This window comes from Parasteatoda tepidariorum, chromosome 2 (genome assembly GCF_043381705.1).
Source record: "Parasteatoda tepidariorum isolate YZ-2023 chromosome 2, CAS_Ptep_4.0, whole genome shotgun sequence".
Lineage (NCBI taxonomy): Eukaryota > Metazoa > Arthropoda > Arachnida > Araneae > Theridiidae > Parasteatoda > Parasteatoda tepidariorum.
Genome location: NC_092205.1, coordinates 53,625,948 through 53,647,515, shown reverse-complemented (window position 1 = coordinate 53,647,515; position 21,568 = coordinate 53,625,948). Strand labels below are relative to the sequence as shown.

Genomic DNA, 21,568 nt, shown 5'->3' with positions numbered 1-21,568 from the left:
AACTCGCAGCTTTTTTACTCAATAAAAATTTTACGAAACGTAAAAATGCAATACCTTACCAAGAAAAATGGAATTTTGTTTTAAAAAAAATGCGATCGCTTTATTTCGATCACTGTTTACCCATTGGTCAAATGCTTTTTATTCCGTTTTGACTCCAATAAATGCCACAACATTTCCAATCATGGGTTGCAAAAACTGTCTCAATTGATGTTGATGATGGATCATGGGTTAGAGTCCCCTAGCCATCAAGCTAACCTTGGGAAGTTTTTGTGGTTTTCCTCACAGCAACGCAACGCAAATGCTGGTTAGTTCCCTAAAAAATTCTTCCTCGAAAGCAAATTTCTCCCAATTCTTGATCCAGGAGTTCCCTTGTCTTCTGGATTAGGTTCAACTTTACAAGGCTACGGAGTTGAACATCGATATCATAATCTCAACATTGGGTCGTCTGCTCAACAACGAATATGAAATAAAAAACAACGTAAGTAAAATCTATCTTTGCTTTAATCATAAAATAAATACTTGAACTTACTAATATCAATCTGAAATACTCCTTCAGGATCATCTTTGAATCTTTCAATAGCATTTTTCATGAAATCAGTAGTCATATCATTTGGTGGAGTATACACAAAGAAAAAGCTACGATAATGAATATTATTTTTGTAAGGAGAGAAAGGTTCATAAGTTACAGCACTTTGCCAATAATCATCTTTTCCCCGATTATCTCTTTCAAACTTGATATATTCAGGAAACTTACTTCTCTGTTCTGACATTATCATAGGCATTATACTTGCAATAAAGACGGGAATGACGATTTCAAAAAAGGTAACTATGTAGTGCCGCTTTCTCAAAAGTGCTCCTTTATAAAGCAATATGAGAAACTGGTGAAAGCCGCTTTTAAAAGACATTTCCTGAAAGTAGAGTTATTTAAAATAATTAGTTAAAGTGAGAAATAAAACCAATAAAAAATTGAATTATCTCAAATCTATTAATTAATTGTTGCAAGCAAAATTTTAAGTTATGAAATCAGAAACAAAAGCGTATTTAATCTGAATACATTATAACTTTTTTTTTTCAACGGCTTCGGATTCTTGACCCTCAAAATACTGTTTTAAGATTAAAATCTTAGAAACTATTCAGCAGATTTCATTAAAATTTTGTATTTTGCTTCTTAAAACAATCTTTAATTTTACTTCCTTACAATTTTAAGAGTTTCAGACTGTTATTAAATAAAATAATGGTCCCGCAGTGGACTGATCGTTAAGACACGGTTCCCAGAAGATCACCGAAGTCAAGTGTCTTACGTACATAGANTCAGTCTGCGTAGGAACCGAGGGTGTGCGGTATGGGTCCTCGTTAAACTGTTCTACCGTAAAGTGCTCGAATTCGCGTGCAGGTCGTTGGGCTACCGAAGCGGGGGTGCCATCCCCTCTGCAGAGGATCAAAATTGCGATGGGTTGTCTTCGGATCATCCTCAAGGATGTTTCTCAGACCGTCGCCAAGAACCCATTGTGCAGCTCTAGTGCGACGTAAATTAACTACAACAACAACAACAAATAAAATAATGAAAACTTGTAAAAAAATAGTTTTTTTTACATTGAAATATTTGCCGATAAACGAATTTTGTAACTGAGTGCAAAAATTTTTAGAGTATCTTAAGAAATTATTGTAATATGGCACATACACAAAAAGTAAAACTGACATAAAAGGATTTAAACTTTCGACAGCTGTCTGATCTAACAATTAGGGTCATATTTTCCAGATATATGCTAACCCCCTCCCCATATTATAAGGCTGAGGAATCCATCGAATAAAAGGAAAGGAAATTTGTTTAATCAAGGAAAGTACGTTTTAGTGTCTGATTTTGTAACCTAAAGTATTGTCTGCAGTAATTAATTGGCATTTTAAAGGTCAAGCCTTTGAACCAGTAAGAAACTCTGATTCTCTGATCTCTGTGACATACGGGAAAACTCTGATCATTAGATCAAAAGTTATTCAAGTTGTTTTTTTTTTGCTCTTTTTTCTTCTTTTTTTCTTTTTGAGCAATGTTTCTATGCATATAATAAGAAAAAAACGAAACAAACATTTTCTCGTAGAGTTAACATGTTGTCATGGATAGATAATTTTTTTATCCGGCAAAATCATAAAATTATAGGTCTGTATTCATTTTTCTTACTTTAAAAATATATCTTTTAAGCGCATAAATATTGTAAACTAACAATATATTTTAAGATTTTAACAATAAGAATAATTCAATTTGACAGTTTTATCTAGTTAATTATACTATTAAGTGCAAAACAAAAAGTTAATTTCAAAATTTTTTATACAATATTGATTTTCTAATTAAGAAGCTATTTACGGCAGAAATTTTTAAGTAAATAGAAAATTATATATTAATATCTAAAGAAATGAACAAGTTGATAAATACTTTGACCAACTTAGGCGTAATTTTGTTCAAAGAAAAAAAAAGTACAACAAAAATTCAATCTGAAAGAAATTAACAACATAGAGTAAAATGGCAGATTTTGAAAATGAACTTTCCTATTATAGTTATCATCTTCGCTTGCTCTCGGTTCTACGTCAATTCGTTGTGCAAAATTTGTTGTGGAACAATTTATCTAAGAGTTAATTCGTCACGGGTACAATTTGCTGCAGTGACAATTCATCGTGGTGACAATCTTGGGCACTTTATTGCTTTATTTAAATTACATATATTTCAGGCTTGTGTGTTAAATTTAGACTTATGAACCTTGGTCAATAGGAAGCACAGATGGAACAATTCAGAGGACATCACGCAGAATACATCCTGGGTTACGGCGGGATTCGAACCCGCCACCTCCACGCTTCGCACAGTATTTGGCGGGCTGTACCGCTCGGCCAGGAAGGCCCCACAATTCGTTTTTCTGTATTGATTCCATTTTGACCTTTTTCGTATAACAAAGCTCACATAAACAGCAGAAGAAAAATATATTTCCTGTTATTTATATTTCCCTTATAAAAATATATTTCGTATAATTTAGTCAAAATAGCGGAAAGCTAGTAATTCTTAACTCGTTATGAACTCATAATTCATTTTTATACTAGGATTTTGACGGAATTTGACTATATTTCTTGTAAAATGCTGTACGCGTTATATCGAATGAAAGTGCGATTTTCACTGCTGGTTTTTTGCGCTAGCGAAGAGTTTTGCCTGTAACAATTTGTGCTTGAAACAAAATCTGCAGAAGACGAAATTGCTAGACTACGAATTTCATGGAGCAAGGTTCAAGCCAGAATGGCGAGTCAGAAATCACAAGTTCGAGAAACCATTGGAAGAGGGAGAAAGTCTAAATAGATTCAGAAGGGTAAGTTTAAGTCCTTGAGCTCTGGAAAAAAAGGGTGTTTTCTTTCTCTTCTTGACTTTTTACTTCTTTATTTTCAAGTTTATTTCGAACATTTAAGAATAATTTGATGATAAATTTACATAATAATTGTAAGTGTATTTATTACGCTTTCTTTCACCTTCATTATGCAATCGTTTTTGATTGGATATTAAATATACGCTTGTATATATGAGACCGATCCACATTAGATTTATATATATAAATGTATGAAGAGATTATAGCTGTATGTTGTAAAGAGGAGAATACTCTTGTGGATTAAGTTTTCTTTTTAAAAAGCTATGTGATGTATAAGTAAAGTTAAATTTTTTTCTTGCTTAATAAAGTTTCTTTGCAAGTTCAAATATGGATTTTTTTATTATGCTTGATTAACATTTTCCACTATGCACTCCAGCAAGTTCTATGAGTCGCCGAGACAAATCGTACCCGCGACGAATTATCGCAGCCCATTAAAAACTGCTACTCCGAATTGTGCGCAATGAATTGATTCACGAAGATTAATGTGCGCATGGATCAAATAAGTTTTTGGCAGTGCTTTTTGTCGACTTAAATAAATAGGGCTCCTTCAACATGTCAAATTTCACCTTTGTAGTCCCATTTCTGTGCTCTGTAAAGTGGCCCACATTAGAATTTTTACTACTGGTTTTGCAATTAATAATTCTCAAACTAGTTATTAGGATGTAAATTTTTTCATTTATCGTACTCTCTGCAGACTTTTCTACATACTCTCTTAATTTCTTGGTTTAACAGTTTTAGTGCTACAAAGCAAAATGTAACCCGAAGTTGATCATCCAAACGCTTACGACTTCATAATATAGAAAAGAAATGTTTTTCTTCTATAAAAAATGAAGCTAGTATGATAGTGTGATTGGAAAAAAAATTCTTCGCAAAAATATCGTATGTATATATGCATTAGATAATACTTAACAATCGAGGTAGGCCTGAGATCAGATGGCTTGATTGTGTGGAAGGAGATTATAAAATCCCAACAATTACTAACTGGAGAACAATCGCTAAGAAGAGTGCAGACTGGAGGAAGGTGGAAGGCTCTGGCCCGCAAAAGGGCTGGTATGCCAATAGAAGAAGAATATTTAACAATAAAGTATTTTATTTTCGGGTGAGAAAAATGGATTATATTAATTGAATAGGAGTTCGATATGTAACACATATTTTTGACTTTATTTAAAGATACGAATCAGCATATATATGAAAAAATATACTTAAGTTTAAATAATCTTTTTCCCATAACTTTGCTCTTTGTTTGCTCACAAGAAGAAATTGGTGTCACATTTGTGTGAAGATTGCGTTTTCAAACAATCTATAGTTCTAAAACTATTTCAAAACTGACAAAAAGAAATCCAGGCTTTACTTCCTAGGCTTAAAATTTAATCGTATTCTGTGATTTTCAGCTCCATTGGCGCCTACGCTAGGGATACCTTAAATGTCATTACTAATCATATTTTTGAGTAAGTTATTTAAGTTATAGTTCTAACGAAACCGTAATTTTGTTTTAATCAGAAAATATCCTTCAGTGTAAATAACACAAAAAAATTACAAATTGTGTCTGAAAATATAAATTGTAATTAAAATTTTCGTGTCGGCTGTAGTCACCTATCGTCGAAATGATGTCAGATGATGAGCTTACAGCGAAGTGATTGTTGGGACAAAGTGAGCCCTCGGCAAAGTGATTGTTGGGATAAAGTGAGCTATCGATGAAGTATTGTGTCAGGGAAAGGATCATTACTATCAAGAATTTGAACGCAGTCTTTTTAAATATTTAAAAACAGATGGTGATTGAAAAATTATTAATTGCATCAAGTTGATAAGCTATCTCAGAGTTTGAATACATCCAAACTTTTTACGCAGAGCCGCGATGGCTCAGGGTATAGAGCGTTCGCCTGCCAATGAGGTGAACCGGGTTAGAAACCCGGCAATGGCTGGTCGATACGAATCCGCATCCGGCTTGCACCGACCACAGTGTTAACGTGAAATATCCTCAGTGGTAGACGGATCATGAGTTAGAGTCCCTTAGCCGTCAGGCTAACCGCGGTAGGTTCTCATGGTCTTCCTCGTCATGTAACGCAAGGGCTGGTTAGTTCCATCAAAAAGTCCTCCACGAAGGCAAATTTCTCCCAATACTTGATCCAGGAGTTCCCTTGTCTTCTGGATTGGGTTCAAAATTACAAGGATATGGAGTTGAACATTAGAATACGTAAACCCGAAAATTGAAACACTTTCTAACCTGTAGCTTAATTCAAACGATGTTGGTGCCGAAACACGTGTAATATATACTTCAACAAATCCATATATAATCGTTCAAATCTGAAATAATACATAATTTTGAATTATGTATTTGTAAATTTCAAACAGAAATAGAATTAAGTGTGTGTTTGTTTATACATACTTTTGAAAAATGATGTTCTCTGATTAATATCAAGAAAATGAGTTTACACGTATAATATTAACAACAAAATAAAAAAATTATTAAAGAATTTTGATATTTAATTTGCTAATTATTATTATTGATTCTCTCAAAATCCAAATTAATTAGAAATATACATTGCTTTATCAGGTTTCTTACAATCTATTGTTACAACCAAAACACAAATCTATGCTTAATTTGAAAATAATTTTTTATCATAAAAATCAATGGTTATGCATTACCTGGTTACATTGTATTTTTTTTACCAGAGATTTATCTAGCAGCTATAATTAAGTCATTTACCAGAGATCAACCATTTTGAGCTCTAATTCTTAAAGTTAAATTCATTGAAAAAATTTTTAAAACTGAAACAGACGGATTACATACATACTTTTTGTATCAAACTTCATACATTTAGGTGGGTAATAAATTATTTGCCGCAAAGATGTGTACTATTTACCGTGTATGTTGTAGATGCGTGTGTATGTTTCGTACAGAGAAAACTAAAGAGATTTTGAAGGAATCGAGAAACGATTCCCATAGGTTAGCGTACGGCAGGGGATGATGAAATATTATAATTAAAAAAAATTACTTACGATTTGTAGAAAAAGTGAAATCAGTTTTTAAAATATTCTATTGTCAACTTTACTGAATTATAATATTCTTATACATTTTAAAAAAGGAATAAAGACAATTGTTTTCTCTTTTAGAGGAGTATCGTATATTTTAATATAAAGATATCGTTAAAAAATGATAAATTCGTTATCATAAAAAACCACACGAACAAAACTGCTTCGAGTTATGTTAAGATTATCTTACTATTTTATCAATTATTTTATTCGACAATTTACTTTTCACAATAGCTGATGTTTACCCTTTTCTTATGTTTATATCACAGATTACCTTAAAAAAAATTCCATTAAAATGATAAAGAAGCAATTCCTTAAATGTTAATTTATTTATCTAATTTTAAAGTGTTTCAAAGACAAAAGAGTCTCATATTGCGAAAGAAACTGATCTGATATGAAATTTTATTATTAAAAATAGAGAAATATTGTTAATAATAGTTATTTCATTAATTCTCCACTGTGATTTTCAAATTAATAATTTTAAAAATCATTATTATATTTTAATTAATAACTATTTATTTTGTTAGTGTTTAGAAGGTCTTTAAAATTATTTGAAATTTAAAAAAAATAATGAAAGAAAAGCGAATTTATTTTTAAAAGACAAAGAAGCAATTTTGTAAGTGTCCATTTATTTATCAAATTTTAAAATGCTTCGAAAGCAAAATGGTCTCATGATTAAAAAGAAACTGGAATGATAAGAAATTTCAATATTAAAAAAATAGAAATATAGTTAATAATAATTATTTTATTAATTTTCTATTGTGCTCTACAGGTTGATAATTTTAAAAATCATAATTATATTTTATTAATTACTACTTAGTTTGTTAGTGTTAGAAGGTTTTCAAATATATAAAAATAATGATAGAAAAAAGAAGTTTTCTTATGAAAAAGATAAAGAAACAATTCCTCAAATGATAATTTATTTATCAATTTTGGAAGTGTTTCAAAGACAAAATAGTCTCAGAATTAAAAAAAAAATAATAAGAAATTTTAATATTAAAAAAAGAGGAATATTTTTGATAATAGCTATTTTATGAATTTTCCATTGTGCTTTTTCAGGTTAATAATTTTAAAATTATAATTATATTTTTATAATTAACTATTTGATTTGCTAGTGTTTAAAAGGTTTTCAAAATTATTTGAAATATATAAGAATAATGAAAGAAATGAAATGAATGAAATGGAAAATATAGTTACTACAAAACATTTAAAACATTAAATAAACTCAAAACAGATAAATACGTATTTTAAAATGTTGTGATTTCAAAAAAATAGACTGCTGTCGTAGACGTTGCACTGACATTTCCAGTATGCTGTACGTTACTCTGTAAGCTTCCAGTTACTCTGCACGCTTCCCAGACATTTAACGGGCTGCACTGTTTGCCAGTATAAGAAATAAGTTTTAATTACAATTGAGTTGTAAGTACTACTTTGATCTAATCATTGAAATGCTGTGCGTGTGTCATGAATACTTTTGAAGACCAAGTTTTAGATAAATGTCAACTACAAATGAATTTAAAAAATGTGTACATATATCTTTATGAATTATTCCTTAAGGCAGTCTGTGAAAAATTAAGTTTTTATTCCACACAAGGTATATTATTTCTAATTTTGTCCCAATATATACTCTAAATAGCTTTACATTAAAGTATTATCTTTAAAAAAATAAAATTTGAACACTAAACAGCAAAATTTTCAACAATTGGAATAAAAAAAGAATTTTTGTCGAATTTTTGCTAAATATTAGGAGCACCGGCTTTTGCGTCAATTAGTCGCGCACAATTCGTCGTAGCAACAATTCGTCACCCCACAATTTGTCTAGGAACAATTCGCCGTGAACACAATTCATCGAGAACACAACTCGCCGTAGACATTTCGTCGCAGGCACAATTCTTTGCGAGCACAATTCGTCGTGGGCACAACTCGTAGCGAGCACACACTTCATCGTAAGCACACCTAGTCGCAAAAGCAATTCGTCGCTGGCATAATTCATGACGAACATAATTCGTCGTAGCGATAATTCATCATGAACACAATTTCTTGTTGTTCCGATAAAATACATGTTAGTCCAGTAATTATAGCAACAAAAATGGTGTTTCTTCAACAACAAAAAACACAAAATTGTTTTTTTTTCTTCTTTTGTCGTGTTTGTTTGTTTTTTTCCAAAAAAAAGCTTTTGTAATGGAATTATAAATAATACCTGAAAACTCGTCTCCTCTGTACGTTTCTCCCTTTTTTTTAGAGAAATGGGGTGATTGGGGGAGTTTACAAACAGGCAAGTGAGAGGAGGGATTGTTTCCAATGTTTTTTCGCTGAATTGAATGAAACCAATTACGAGATGATCGAATTATTAATTTAGAAATTACGAGGATTTTACATACAAAAAGTACAAATTTGTATTTATACTCATTTACGCATTTAAAATTAATATCAAAACAAATGAGGTCTTGTTTCCTATGTAGTTTTTTACGTTAAATTGAATGAGGCTATACAAGAGTTTGTTGAATTGTTTGAAAGTTAAAAGCTCTTTATTTATAAAAAGAATTTCAATGACTTGTACTTATGCACACTTTTAACAATGCTATCTAAAGGCTATCTAAATATATGATACATTTTCCGATGTAATTTTATGTTAAATTGAATGAGATAAAATTAAAACTGATTGGATAAATAGATTTGAAATTATATACGAATTTTTACTTAGGTATAATTCAAAAAATAGTACTTTTTATATTAAAAAAAAGCATTGCAACTTTTGAAACATTAGTCCTATTGACTTATGTTTGTTTTCATTTGACTAAGCAAGAAGAAATATAAAGGAAACAATACTTCACTTGTCTGTATAGCAATATGTGATGTCAGTATAGCAACTCGTATTATAAGAGCAAGGACAAGATTGCACACAAAACCCTTATAAAATCTTAACATTTTATCTTATCAATTCCTGTTTTATCTCAGTCAATTTAGCATAAAATATTGCATCGAAAAATGTACCTTATACGTTTAGATAGCTCCTGCATAGCAACATAGAAAGTGTACATAAATTCATGTAAAAAGAAGTACTTTTTATACACAAAAACCTTTTTAAAATTAGAATTATTCGTCCTATTGATCTGCCTCATATACTTAAACAAATCCATATATAATAGTTCAAATCTGAAATAATACATAATTTTGAATTATGTATTTGTAAATTTCAAACAGAAATAGAATTAAGTGTGTGTTTGTTTATACATACTTTTGAAAAATGATGTTCTCTGATTAATATCAAGAAAATGAGTTTACACGTATAATATTAACAACAAAATAAAAAAATTATNTTGTTGCTATTTCCTTAAACTTGAGTCAAAAATATGAATCCATATTAAAAAAACTAAATTTATTTCTCGAAAGTGCATTGAAAGTCTGTTGTTATGAAACTCTTTTTCCTTTATATCGGATAATTATTTTAATTTGAAATACTTATCCACATTAGACAGTTTTTGTCTTCAAATTGTAGATTGAATAAAGCAGCTCCGTGTTTTACAGAAGACAGAAGTTTCTAAAACAGAAATGTTTAAAGAATAACTTTTTGTAAGGAGAAAATAAAAAGTGCATTATTTTTTGACGTCATTGGCAAAAGTCAATGTTAATTTTAATAGTAAATAGTTCTTGTAATTTACAACAATAAATCTGCTGGACACGATGGAACAAAAGCTGAGCTTTTGAAAATTAAGGAACCAGGATTGATCAGGGCAATCCAAGATATTATATGCAGGATATGGGAATTGGTACAAATGCACACTGAATGGGATGATGGTTCTATCTGAACAATCAACAAAAAGGGAGACAAGATGGATTGTAAAAATTATAGGGTGATCACCTTATTGAATACAGCATACAAGATTTTTTTTTCTCCAATGAACTATATAAAAGACTTTTACCGCAAGTGGAGAAGGTGGTTAGAAGTTACCAATGTGGTTTTCAAAGAAGAAAATCTTCAGTTGATCAAATACAAGTTTTAAGACAAATTATTGAGAAGACAAAAGAATGAAATATTGAGACTTTCCATCTTTTTATTGACTTTAAGGCAGCATGCGACAGTATCAAGAGAAATAAGTTGTATGAAGCAATGGAAGAATTTTGGTATTCCCCTGAAGCTTATTAACTTGACAAAGACAACACTCAGAAGAGTCAAGTGCAGAGTTAAGTTGCAAAACGAACTCACCGAGCCCTTCTACACTGATAGAGGCCTGAGGCAGGGAGATACACATGCCTGCCTTCTACTCAATATCGCACTTGAAAAAGCAATCAGAGCATTTGGAATCAATGTAAGAGGCACTATTTTTCAAAGATCTACACAAATTCTTGCTTATGCAGATGATCTTGATATTATGGGAAGATCTAGACAATCAGTAGTGGAGAACTTCAAAGCTCTTGAAGTAGCAGCTAGTGAAATGGGACTAACCATTAATGCTGACAAAACTTAATATATTAGTATTCTTTGGAACTATTATCCAGAAATCTAGATTTAGCTATGTAAAATTTAAGAAATTAATTTAGCTTCAAAAACGAGAAAAATTAAACCTTAAATACAAATTGTAAAAGTATTTTTTACAAAAGGAAAATTTCTAACATCTGTTTACTCTGTTAGATTAAAATTTTAACATTTTCATCAAAAAGTTAGATTTTGCTGACAAAAAAAAATCAATTTTTAGATTTTTAAATTAGAGTTAACTAATAATGCAATTTAAAAAAAACACGTAGTACATTTAAAACGTGTTTAGACATTTTTTCTACAATATAATGGACGGAAACTCATCAAACTTATGCTGATAGACTTCACTTTTTAATCTAAAGAACGTTTGGTATTCGGATGTATTAGTAAACCATATAATTTAAATAGCCATAAAATTTTTGTTTTCTACCCTGCCGAGTAAACTGGTTTTCATTGGATTTGAAGTAAAATTCTGTATTTTCTTTCATTACTCAGGTAATTAAACTAAATATAACCATTTCTTAAATGTTTTAAAAAAATTGAGTTTCGTGGTACGAGATGTACTTAGAATGCAAAAAAATTAAGCTATCGATAAAAATGTGTGATGTACTGAGTTAGTGCCAATAGTCTTATTCCTTCCAGATATTAATATCTTTTGCTAGAGAGTAAATTGTGAAAAGTTATTTTTAAAAAATTGTATGTCCCTAGCTTCTGAATATTTTATCTATTTTTTTATGTTATTAATTCATCTGTAAGATCTTACAAAGTTTGTAAGTATTTTTTTTTATTTAGGAATTTCAGTTTACTGAGAAATCAATATTGGTAAGATTAATGCAATAGTTTGGTTTCTCTTTTTTTAACAATGTAATTTTTTCACATTTCATTTAAACAATCAACTACAAAAAAAGTATTATTGGAATATAGTTATAACAATACCTAGATCGAAATAGCTGAGAAATGTATGTAAAGTTTCATTGTTTAAACATTGTTTCCGAAAAAGTTAATTGTTGAGAACAGGAACAAAATCTTTTAAAAACCATTTGTTGGTCATTCTTTTTTGAGCTATACTCAGTGTATGTTGTCACATTTGACGGCGATTTTGAAAAGCTTTAAAAAAGAGCGATTATGAGTGAATTATTTCACCAAACCTTTACGCCTATCTGGCGAATGCACAGGAAGCAATTTTGTTTGTTTAAACAAGCGATTATTAATCACTGGTTAGACCAGATGATGAAGTATCCTCGGCCTATGCGTAAGTCTATACTTTTTATATTTATTCCAATATTAGCAGTCATGCAATTTATAAAATTTTATGTAGATATTACTTAGAAAAGAGATTTACACTCCTTCAAAGAAAACAAATTTCAAACGTTTGTAGCAAGACAATAAAAAGTTGCAACTAATGCTACTGGCACTAAATGTCATGATGTACATTGTGGGGCCACAATAAACATTGCATATTTCCTTGCTCTTAAAATTTCATTACTATCTTAAACTTATTATTTTTAATCTTTCTTAACCGAATTTTAATTAAATTTAACCGTATATTTAATTATTATTATAATTTATAAAAAGCGAATATAAAAAATATTTTATTCTTTTCATAAGAATCAATGTAACGGCTAACTTTTTATTTCAATACTTATGTAAGGTACATTAATTCTCTAAACCGAAAACAAAAATCTATTTATAACTCTTTGTTCGTTATTTTTTACCACAAATATGTTTTTCAGTTACGTAGTAATACAAATTCTCACAGTCTTTTGGGCAATTCGCTTTCGCCAAATTATTTTCAAATTTATATTGATTATGGGGGATGGCTTTATTTTTGGCTGTGTTATTTTTCGATAAATCACCAATCTTGAATCTCTTTCCATGCTCCTAACTCTTCGCTAGGAACAATTCAGTCACTTTTCAATTTTGCTTTTGTTCAGACTGATTATGGAGTATTTATCTACCATGGCCGGTCCTTATTAATGTAATTATTCAAAATTTACGTAACTTAGAAAGTCTAATTATGAATAAAATATAATTTTGTATCTCCAGCTCCACAAATAGATACTAAATAAAGGCTTTATTATAATTATAATTCTGTTTTAATCTTCAACCGTCCGTTTCATTCTTCAACCGTCAGTTTCAAAATGAACACATATAACAAGGAATAATTTTGTGAATAAGCCACTTAAAAATGTTTGAGCTATAAGTCAATATTATTTAATGGAGAAAAAAAAATCCTTCCGATATATACTAAGTTCCAAAATCAAAATTTCAGAGAAAAAAAACTTCGATTTATTCTTTTAAGTCTGTTTGATTGATTCTTTCTTGAAATGTCATGCATCTCATTTTATTTTATTTATAGTGTTTTATTTCATGTTATGGACACATAAAATAAAACTTACGTATTATAAAGGATTACACAGATTTTTTAAAAAAGTGGAGTAAAAAAAGTTTACACTGTTAAACAAAATAAAAATATATCATTTTTTGCATAAAATATATGAGATTTTTAGGTAATAATAGGTAAAAAAATATTTGTTTCATTGAAACTTGCTTCCATAGTAAAACATACAATTATAAGTAAATAATCATTAAATTTGAAGTAAAATTATGACAAACATGCAAGACATATTATAATTTTCATATTTGCAAATTCACATTATAAAAACAGTTGCAATTTTTAAAATGTTATAAAGTTAATACAAAAACCTTTAACTTTAGATTATGTTATAAACTTTAAAAACTTGAATTTTTGCTAACAGTGAAATTTTATTTAGCTAATGAGGATGATTATGATGATATCGAAAGTGAAGATGAAGCAATCAATGAGTAAGTAAATATATTTTTAAGTCGCTAATTAGGAAATAATCATAAATACACTTAATTCCCTAGGAATGAATATAAATCAAGAGTGTAAAAAAAGTAGACCCGAAAAGAAAAAGAAGAAAACAAACTTACACTCAACAAAATTATCGTCAAATCTACCAGAATATGGAGAAATTCACCGTATTTCTGACCCTACGGGAACACAAAAAGTCTTGGTAGTTTATACCAAACACTTTGTTAAAGATTTTGGTAAAATTAACAATAAGTGATTAAATTTGATAGATGAGATAACATGCAGTAATTTTATCATGATATCTTACACCATGATTCAAAAATCATTTATCCGGTTAAATTAACTTCGTATTTTTTTACTAAATGTGTGGATTTAAGAACTATATTTTTATAAACTACAAATTCCTTTAATACATTACCATATGAACAGAAAATGCACCAAACGAATGGTTTCAATACCATATATTTTGATTTTCATTACCAGAATAGTGCTGTTCTTTTTTACCAGAAATGTCATTACCACGCAGTGAGGTAACTTAACAATAATATTTTTATATTTCAGCAAACTTTTGGGTTGTGCATGCATTTCTATTCTTACTCATTTTGTTTTGTAATAATCAGGGTGGCCATCGCAACACAATTTATATTTTCACAACCCTAAACAAAAATGTGTAATAATATGAATAACATTGAGGGTTTAAAATAATTTTTTAAGTTAGAAGAAAACCAAACGTTATTCACATCGATTGAATCACTGTTGAGAAAAGCAGGGCGAAAAATGTTAAAACCTGCTTGATTGCAGGAAAAATCAGAAAAAAGTTGAAAGGTGAAGAAAATCAAAGAATTTTAAGATGTTCTAAAGTTGTATTTATGAACAAAATGCATATTTTAATTAAAATGTTATTCCCTGAGAAAAATATTGATATATATTTTTTAAAATGATGATTTTTTAAAATTGATAATGAACTCTTTTCTTAAAATGACAAAACAAGCGTAGTTTAACTTATTTTAAAATATACATACACTGAAATTTATTGAGATTCATTTTATATTGTTTTTTAGGATTGCGGTAATTGAGTTTGGAGGTTCTGAGGAACCAGGAATTGTTGAAAACATTTCGGCCCAACCATTAGGAGATGAGGTTTTTAATAGCATCAGGTATGCTAATTTTTCTTTAAATTGAATTATTTTTTTCAGTTCGTATTTTTGGTATATTGTTTGCTTTCTGCTATTCCAAATGCTTACAATTACACAGAAAACTATTGAAACTCATAGTTACAAACACATAGTTGCTAATATACAAAAGCTCACACTTTAAAATTAAATTGTTAATGATTATAAAAATTACATCCAAATTATGATCTTATAAATATTCATCAACAAAACCTATACTTTTATGATGAAAATTTTAATTTTCCTTTACTTCAAGATATTTTTTAAGTATGCAGGTTGTGATTTCACAAATATACAACCCTGAAAATTTCACTTATGCTACATCTTTTTAATAACTAAAGATATAGAAGAGGCTCTACCACAGGAAACATAGTATTGCCGGAGATTAGAACATGTAAATTATTAACTGTTTATACATTTATTTAGAAAAAAACTAATTAAATCCTTGAACGAATTTCGAGGCCTCTTTTATTAAAAATGCAAAACTTAGATATAACTTAGATTTGAAAAAATCAATGTAATATTCATTTACGTAAAATATGAAAAAACTGGTAAGAAAAAAGCTTCTCTTAAATTAAATATGATATTTGAGCAACTAAATACTAGTCTCCACAAATTCCCAAAGTAATAAATATTTCACCTTAAATGTATTAGTTAAAAGTCTATTTAGCTACTATGTAAACATAAAATACGTCAGAAAAATTAATTTATTCTCCTTTTAACATTATAACGTTAAACAGGATAAAATATAAAAAAAGGAACTAAACGGATGAAATTAAAAAAATTTTAAACAACATAAAATTAATTTTTTTTCTTTGAATAACATAACCGATAACATTTTAATTAGTTTATTATTAAACAGATTTCTGCCAATGTTAGTGAATTTTTCATCTCAGTTATTTGAATCAAAAATTTTAAACATTACATGCAAAATATTACACCTTAAGTCAGTGTAATATTTAAAAGTATTTATTTAAATAATTTTCACTTACACAGTTTGCAAGAGAAGAATTCACCAGTTTTTACAAGTTTATACATATATGTATACATCAAAATGTATACATATATGTAATATAAATCTTGCCGAAATATTAAACAAGGAAATATTATTATTTTAGTGCTGAACTTGATGTAAAATATGATGAATATGGTTGTTATGTTGAGGCCGATTGTATCGATGGATTTGTTGCTCAGACTCAAACGAGTGAGAATTTTAGTGTTGCCCTAGCTGGCAAAGGTGATGAATACGGATTTTATGTTGAGTCTGATGTAAAGGAAGGTTTAGTTGAGGAAAATTCAGCTTATGAGAATGATGAGAATATTGGGTACGCAAATCTATATTTAAATTGAGTTTAATTAGTACTTTTAAACATCTTTCGTAATATTGCTTGTCTGTGTTGAAAATTCATAAAGCTCCTTAATGATTTTTGTTTTTTTAAAAATGAATGCTTAACATTTTGACTTCTTTAAAGACATCATAATAGTCAAAAAAGCGTTTTTTTTTAAACATTAAAAAATTTTCAAATGTTTTAAATAACTCTACACTTAACAGTTCTTAAAATATCAACGATTATAGTAGTCAATGATTTCCTATAAGTTAGCACTAACTTTATTTTTTTAAATAAAAAAGCTTTAAAAAATTCATGTCAGTGATTAGACAAAATTTCAATTTTTTATTATTCTAATTTTATAACTTTCATAAGGTCCTGCATACATATTATTTTATTTAACTGAATTCCATTTTCACTGGGCATTTACTACCCTATAAGTTTAAATAATATTTTCATTTATAGTATATAAAATGCTGCACACTGTAAAAATTCATATAAAATAATCCCTGTTTCTTGATCAGGTTAAAAATTTAAAATATATTCATCCATGTGTTATAAATCGTAAAAATTACCTTTCATCATTTTAGTGGTGACCAAATAGTGAAATGGGACGAATACGGATTCTTTGTTGAATCTGACTGTATTCGGGATTTTGTTGCTCAAAATCGGACTACGGAGGATTGTGAGAATAATAGGTATGCTAATTTGTTTTCATTTTGAATGTTTTTAGTATTTAAGTAAAAATGTTTTCTGAGCTTGTCTATCAATATTTGGGGCAACAGAGGGATACTTCTAAATTTATTTTTAGCTAATTTTTTCAAACTTTAATTGCTTTACAGGATTTAAATCTCAAAATAAATATATTATAATTTTCAGAAAGACAAATATTTTAGAAAGATATAATTTAAATACTTGTGAACTTCAAACTACTGTACTTTGATAAAATTCGTTTTTTTTCATGCAAGTTATGATTTTTTATTTATATAGTACTGAGTACTGTTATTATACAAGAATAATAAATTTGGTGAGTAATAGGTAACTTAAGCCTTAAATTTACTTTATTTAGTTAGAATCTTAACTGAAACCTGATGACTATAATATTTTCTGTTTAATAAGACTGAATAGTATGTTAAATTTTGCAATTTCAAGAGTATGTTGAATACCAATATTTTCAATCTAAATTTGGCAGAAACGATAATAAAATTAAATTGTATCAATTTCCTTCTCTTGCCATTCTTTTTAATAAATTAAACGGGTGTAGGGAAACAACTCATTAAATTTTTATTTTTATTTGTATTTTTCGTCATTCTCTGTTTTTTTAATAAATAAATTGAAAAAAAAGCAGGAATAAAAACTAAAAGAAAATTTATGTAAAAAAAAATTTATAAATAATGAATGGTATTTCGAAGGTCTTCAAAGACTATTATCAATAAATTCCCAAGATGTTTTGTAATGACTGCTCTTAGTATACAATTATACAATCCATGTCCTCAATGTAGATTTAAAAAGTACACTCATTAGGGATTATGAATTTTAACAACGATAAGATACAAAATGCTATTGAAATATAACCAATTCCTAATGAGGAAGGTGTAGCAGAAAGTATCAAAAAATTTTATATTACGAGAAGAAAAAATACAATTATTAAAAATACCACTAAACTTTATCAGGCAATTAAACTTGTTTCCATATTTTAGTCTCCCTTTTCTCGGCATTGATTCTTTAGAATTCAATCGCGTTTTTTTTTACTTGCTTAAACAATAATTTACGATAATGATGATTTAAAAGTTCATACACTAATTGTCAAACAAAGTAAAGTTCATACGTCAAAAGATTAAAAAATTAGTAAAACACTTTCTCGAGTTTAAACTAGCACTATTCTTAGTATAAAAAAATTAGGTATTTTTAGAATATTAACATATTTTCACTTAAGAATTTCAGGCTGAAATATTTTATTAATAATAAAATATTTTATTAATAATAAATATTTTATTAATGATAATCAGTTTTCACGTTTTATTAAAACAAAATTTGTGTATACTTTTGCCAATTACTCACACACATATTAAAACTTTACCCTCTGGTATATTAAAAATAAAATTTTATTCCATGAAATAAAATCAATGCTGAATTTCTAAATACATTTAAAGTTTACTACTTGGTTATAAAAAAAACTAAGGCATTTTTTAATCACAAAAAATAATGAAAATGTATTATATTTGTAAAATTTATGCATTGAAAATTATGTTGAAATCCATTGTGTTTGTTTATAATTTTAGAGTGACATATGATGTCGGAGGTTCTGGGGAACCTGGAATGGTGGAAAATGTTTCTGATGAGAAACATAGTGATGAGAATTTTCAAAGCAAAAGGTATGGTAATCTGTATTTAATTGGAGTTATCTAAGTAATCTTAATTGTTTATCTTTTTTATTGCTGTTTCAAATGCTTTTGATTAAGCAGAGCAATATTTCCTCTTTTTTTCACTTCTATAACAACATCATTTCTTGAAAAAAATTTATAATATGTATCTTGCAGACAAAAAGTAAACTACGAAGCATTTATGCATGACCCGTGAATAAAACTTGAATAAAAAAAGGACCATATTCAGCCGTTTTCTGTAGCTGTGAAATATAAATTTCGAAAAATAAATATATTAAAAACATATTTTAAAAATAGCTGAATAAAAAGAATTATGATATCAAAACTCCACCTATGACATAATAATTTCCTGACTTCATAGCCACTATTAAAAAATAGTGTTTTATTTTTGCTTCAAATGTGCCAAAAAATATAATAACTTATAATTATAAGATAAACAAGTACTTCTAATTTGAAATAATCATATCTCATTGTTTGCAGTTTTAAATTATTTCCCTGGTAATATTCAGAACATTCTTGTGCATAATTAGAAAACGAATTTATATGATGAAAATAAATTAGAAAATATTCTTTTAATAAAAAAGTTTGTTTTTATTTAATGATCCAAGTTATAATTTCGTAATTATATACCACTGTAATAATACTTTTTTGTTCATCGTTTTAATAACTAAAAATAGAGGAGTTGCTGCTTGTCAAAAGCACGTAAATTGTACGAAAAATATTATTGAAACATGAGTTTAAATGTTTATATATTAATTAAAGAATTAAATAATTCTATTTAATGAAATTGAGCCCTAAACTGAATAAAACTTAAGCTTAAGTATAAAATATTTAATGTTAATTGATAACTTTACCAACTAAATTAAATGCAACTATAATAGTGAGATTATAAATGCGGCATGCAGCATATGTAAGGAATAACACAATTTAAATTCATTAATTCTCTTACGATGAGAATGTTACAATGAGATTACGATGAATAAAATCGTTTTATAAATTTATGTACCTTTTTACAAGAAAACGTTAAAACAATTTAAAACAATGAACAATTAAGTTCCATAAGCAAATATAGTTGATGGCTGATAGCAAATAGTTGATAGCAAATATTTGAAACTAACAGTAAGTTTTTTTTAATTTTTTAAAAAAGTTTAAATTTATTTAAAATAAATTTAACATTTATCATGAATTGCGAAACACTCTCTTACTAAATTAAAGTTTAAAATTAGAACGGGATTACACGACCTAATAAAAAATCTACTATTTTTAAAATAAATTGGTGAAACTATTCCCTGTTTCAGTTTAGAACATTCCTATATTTTATTTCCTTTTAATGAAACTCATTGATGAAGAATCTTACTTTAATAGTAGTACCTTTGGACACGAAATTTGTTGATTTCAAAAATAACATTACTTGTATTCTCATATGATTTAGTTGTTTATCAAAATAATTTGGTACAAATATTACTTCTATTATAAGAAATTATTTATTTTTATAGAGAGGATATTAAAGAGTGTGAGACCAATTTGAATGGTGAAGGAGGAGACTGTACTGCAGATAACAAAATAAAAAAGAAAGGGTTTTGGTCATCTTTGAAAAACCTATTTTGTTCATGCTGCAGTAGGAAGTAGGCTTGAATGAGTAGAAGAAATGTTGTGTTTAAAAAAAAAAAAAAAAAAAAAAAAAAAAAAAAAAAAAAAAAAAAAAAAAAAAAANGAAAAGATTGTGATACTTGAATGACAAAGAAGAAAAATGTATTGCAGAAAAAAAAACAGTTATGTACTTAAAAAACAGTTATGTCAATGAAAGCAATTTCCTGATTAAATAGATATGATTTTGCTGAAAGGATGGTAAAGAACAACTTGAATAAAGAAGGAAACAACTGTTTTACAGAGTTGAAAAAAAAAGAAAAAACTATTTTGCACTTAAAAACAAAAATAAGCTATTTTTCATGCCAACCAATAGTTCAATAGATTTTATTGCAAAAAAAAAAAAAAGAGAGAGAATTTAAATTATAAGAAAAGTGCATAATTGGTATTACAATAAAAAAATAATTTCACTCTGTATAAAAAAAAAACAAAAAAAAAACAAGGGGTACGATTATAGATCCACCTCCTCGTGGTGTACCCCGGAAACGTTTCGACGGCTAAGAGATCTATAACTGCAACTTCATCAGTTTTTTTCCTCTTCTGAGATTTTCAATCAGCTTATTGCTGCATTGAATTTCAACTGACTTCCCCCTGCTTAAAAGGCTTGATTTGCTACAATCTTTAAGGAAACATTAAATTTACATTTTCCCATGACAGGAAACAAATTTAGAGGTGAATACTCTTTGTTGCGTCCCATTCTCTGGTTATCAACTTTATTTATTCCCCAAATTTTGATAAACATAAAAAATAATCTATTATCTCAATTGCACACCATTAAACAAATGGACAATATTGATGATAAGTATGAAATTGTGAAATTTTAAACATGGGAGGGGTGTCATTTCTTCAGAATCTATTCTTGATACTTCCCTCTATCATTAAATCAGCTCTCTATAATCTTCTAATTGATGAAAAGCCAGTCTGATTGAAAATTTTAATGTCCACTTCAGGCGGTTGGGCTACACTGATATCAATCCTGTTAGTTAAGTGACAAAGAATCACCGCACATTAGTCGTGTTTTAGAAGAAAAAAAACTGGCTAAAACATCGTACTTCGATTATATTTTCCTAAAATTATCAATGTGAAGTTTTCAAGTACATTGATTCAAAATCTGAGTTTTGAATTTTAATATTTAAAATGGTTGTGCTTTAATAACAAAAAATTGCCCAATTCACCATTTGGTAATACTTTAAAAAAGTCTTTTTTTCTGTAGATTTGATGTTGGATATTACTATCATGCATATAGTATTCTAAACTCATTATGGCCTTTTGGCGAGTAGCAAAAAACGAAAAAGA

General features: G+C 28.2%; 2 protein-coding genes across 2 annotated transcripts in view; one reads left to right on the top strand and one right to left on the bottom strand.

The window, feature by feature from the left end:
• LOC107453343 (phospholipid-transporting ATPase ABCA3) overlaps positions 1–6,525 on the bottom strand; it is a 55,084-nt gene extending 48,559 nt beyond the window's left edge. Inside the window, exons 1-2 of the mRNA XM_071188285.1 lie at positions 6,396–6,525; positions 530–908 (exon numbers count right to left, since the gene is read on the bottom strand). Of these exons, the coding sequence (XP_071044386.1) occupies positions 530–905 (376 nt within the window). The 5' untranslated portion in view covers positions 906–908; positions 6,396–6,525. The remainder of the gene's footprint in view (positions 1–529; positions 909–6,395) is intronic.
• A 4,006-nt stretch (positions 6,526–10,531) lies between these two features.
• LOC139427245 (uncharacterized) lies at positions 10,532–20,332 on the top strand. The gene is made up of 7 exons (XM_071188281.1): positions 10,532–10,859; positions 13,665–13,731; positions 14,803–14,898; positions 16,032–16,238; positions 16,832–16,939; positions 18,524–18,616; positions 20,122–20,332. The coding sequence occupies exons 1-7, from the start codon at positions 10,532–10,534 to the stop codon at positions 20,252–20,254; spliced, it is 1,032 nt and encodes a 343-aa protein (XP_071044382.1). The 3' UTR covers positions 20,255–20,332.
• The last annotated feature ends 1,236 nt before the right edge of the window (positions 20,333–21,568 follow it).

What these genes read in the sequence shown, in the direction of transcription:
- LOC139427245 (XM_071188281.1), top strand. Translation starts at nt 10,532, where the DNA reads ATGAAGCAATGGAAGAATTTTGGTATTCCCCTGAAGCTTATTAACTTG. An exon ending in GAGAATGATGAGAATATTGG is followed by an intron (nt 16,239 to 16,831) that starts GTACGCAAATCT and finishes TCATCATTTTAG; the next exon opens with TGGTGACCAAATAGTGAAAT. An exon ending in GAGGATTGTGAGAATAATAG is followed by an intron (nt 16,940 to 18,523) that starts GTATGCTAATTT and finishes TTATAATTTTAG; the next exon opens with AGTGACATATGATGTCGGAG.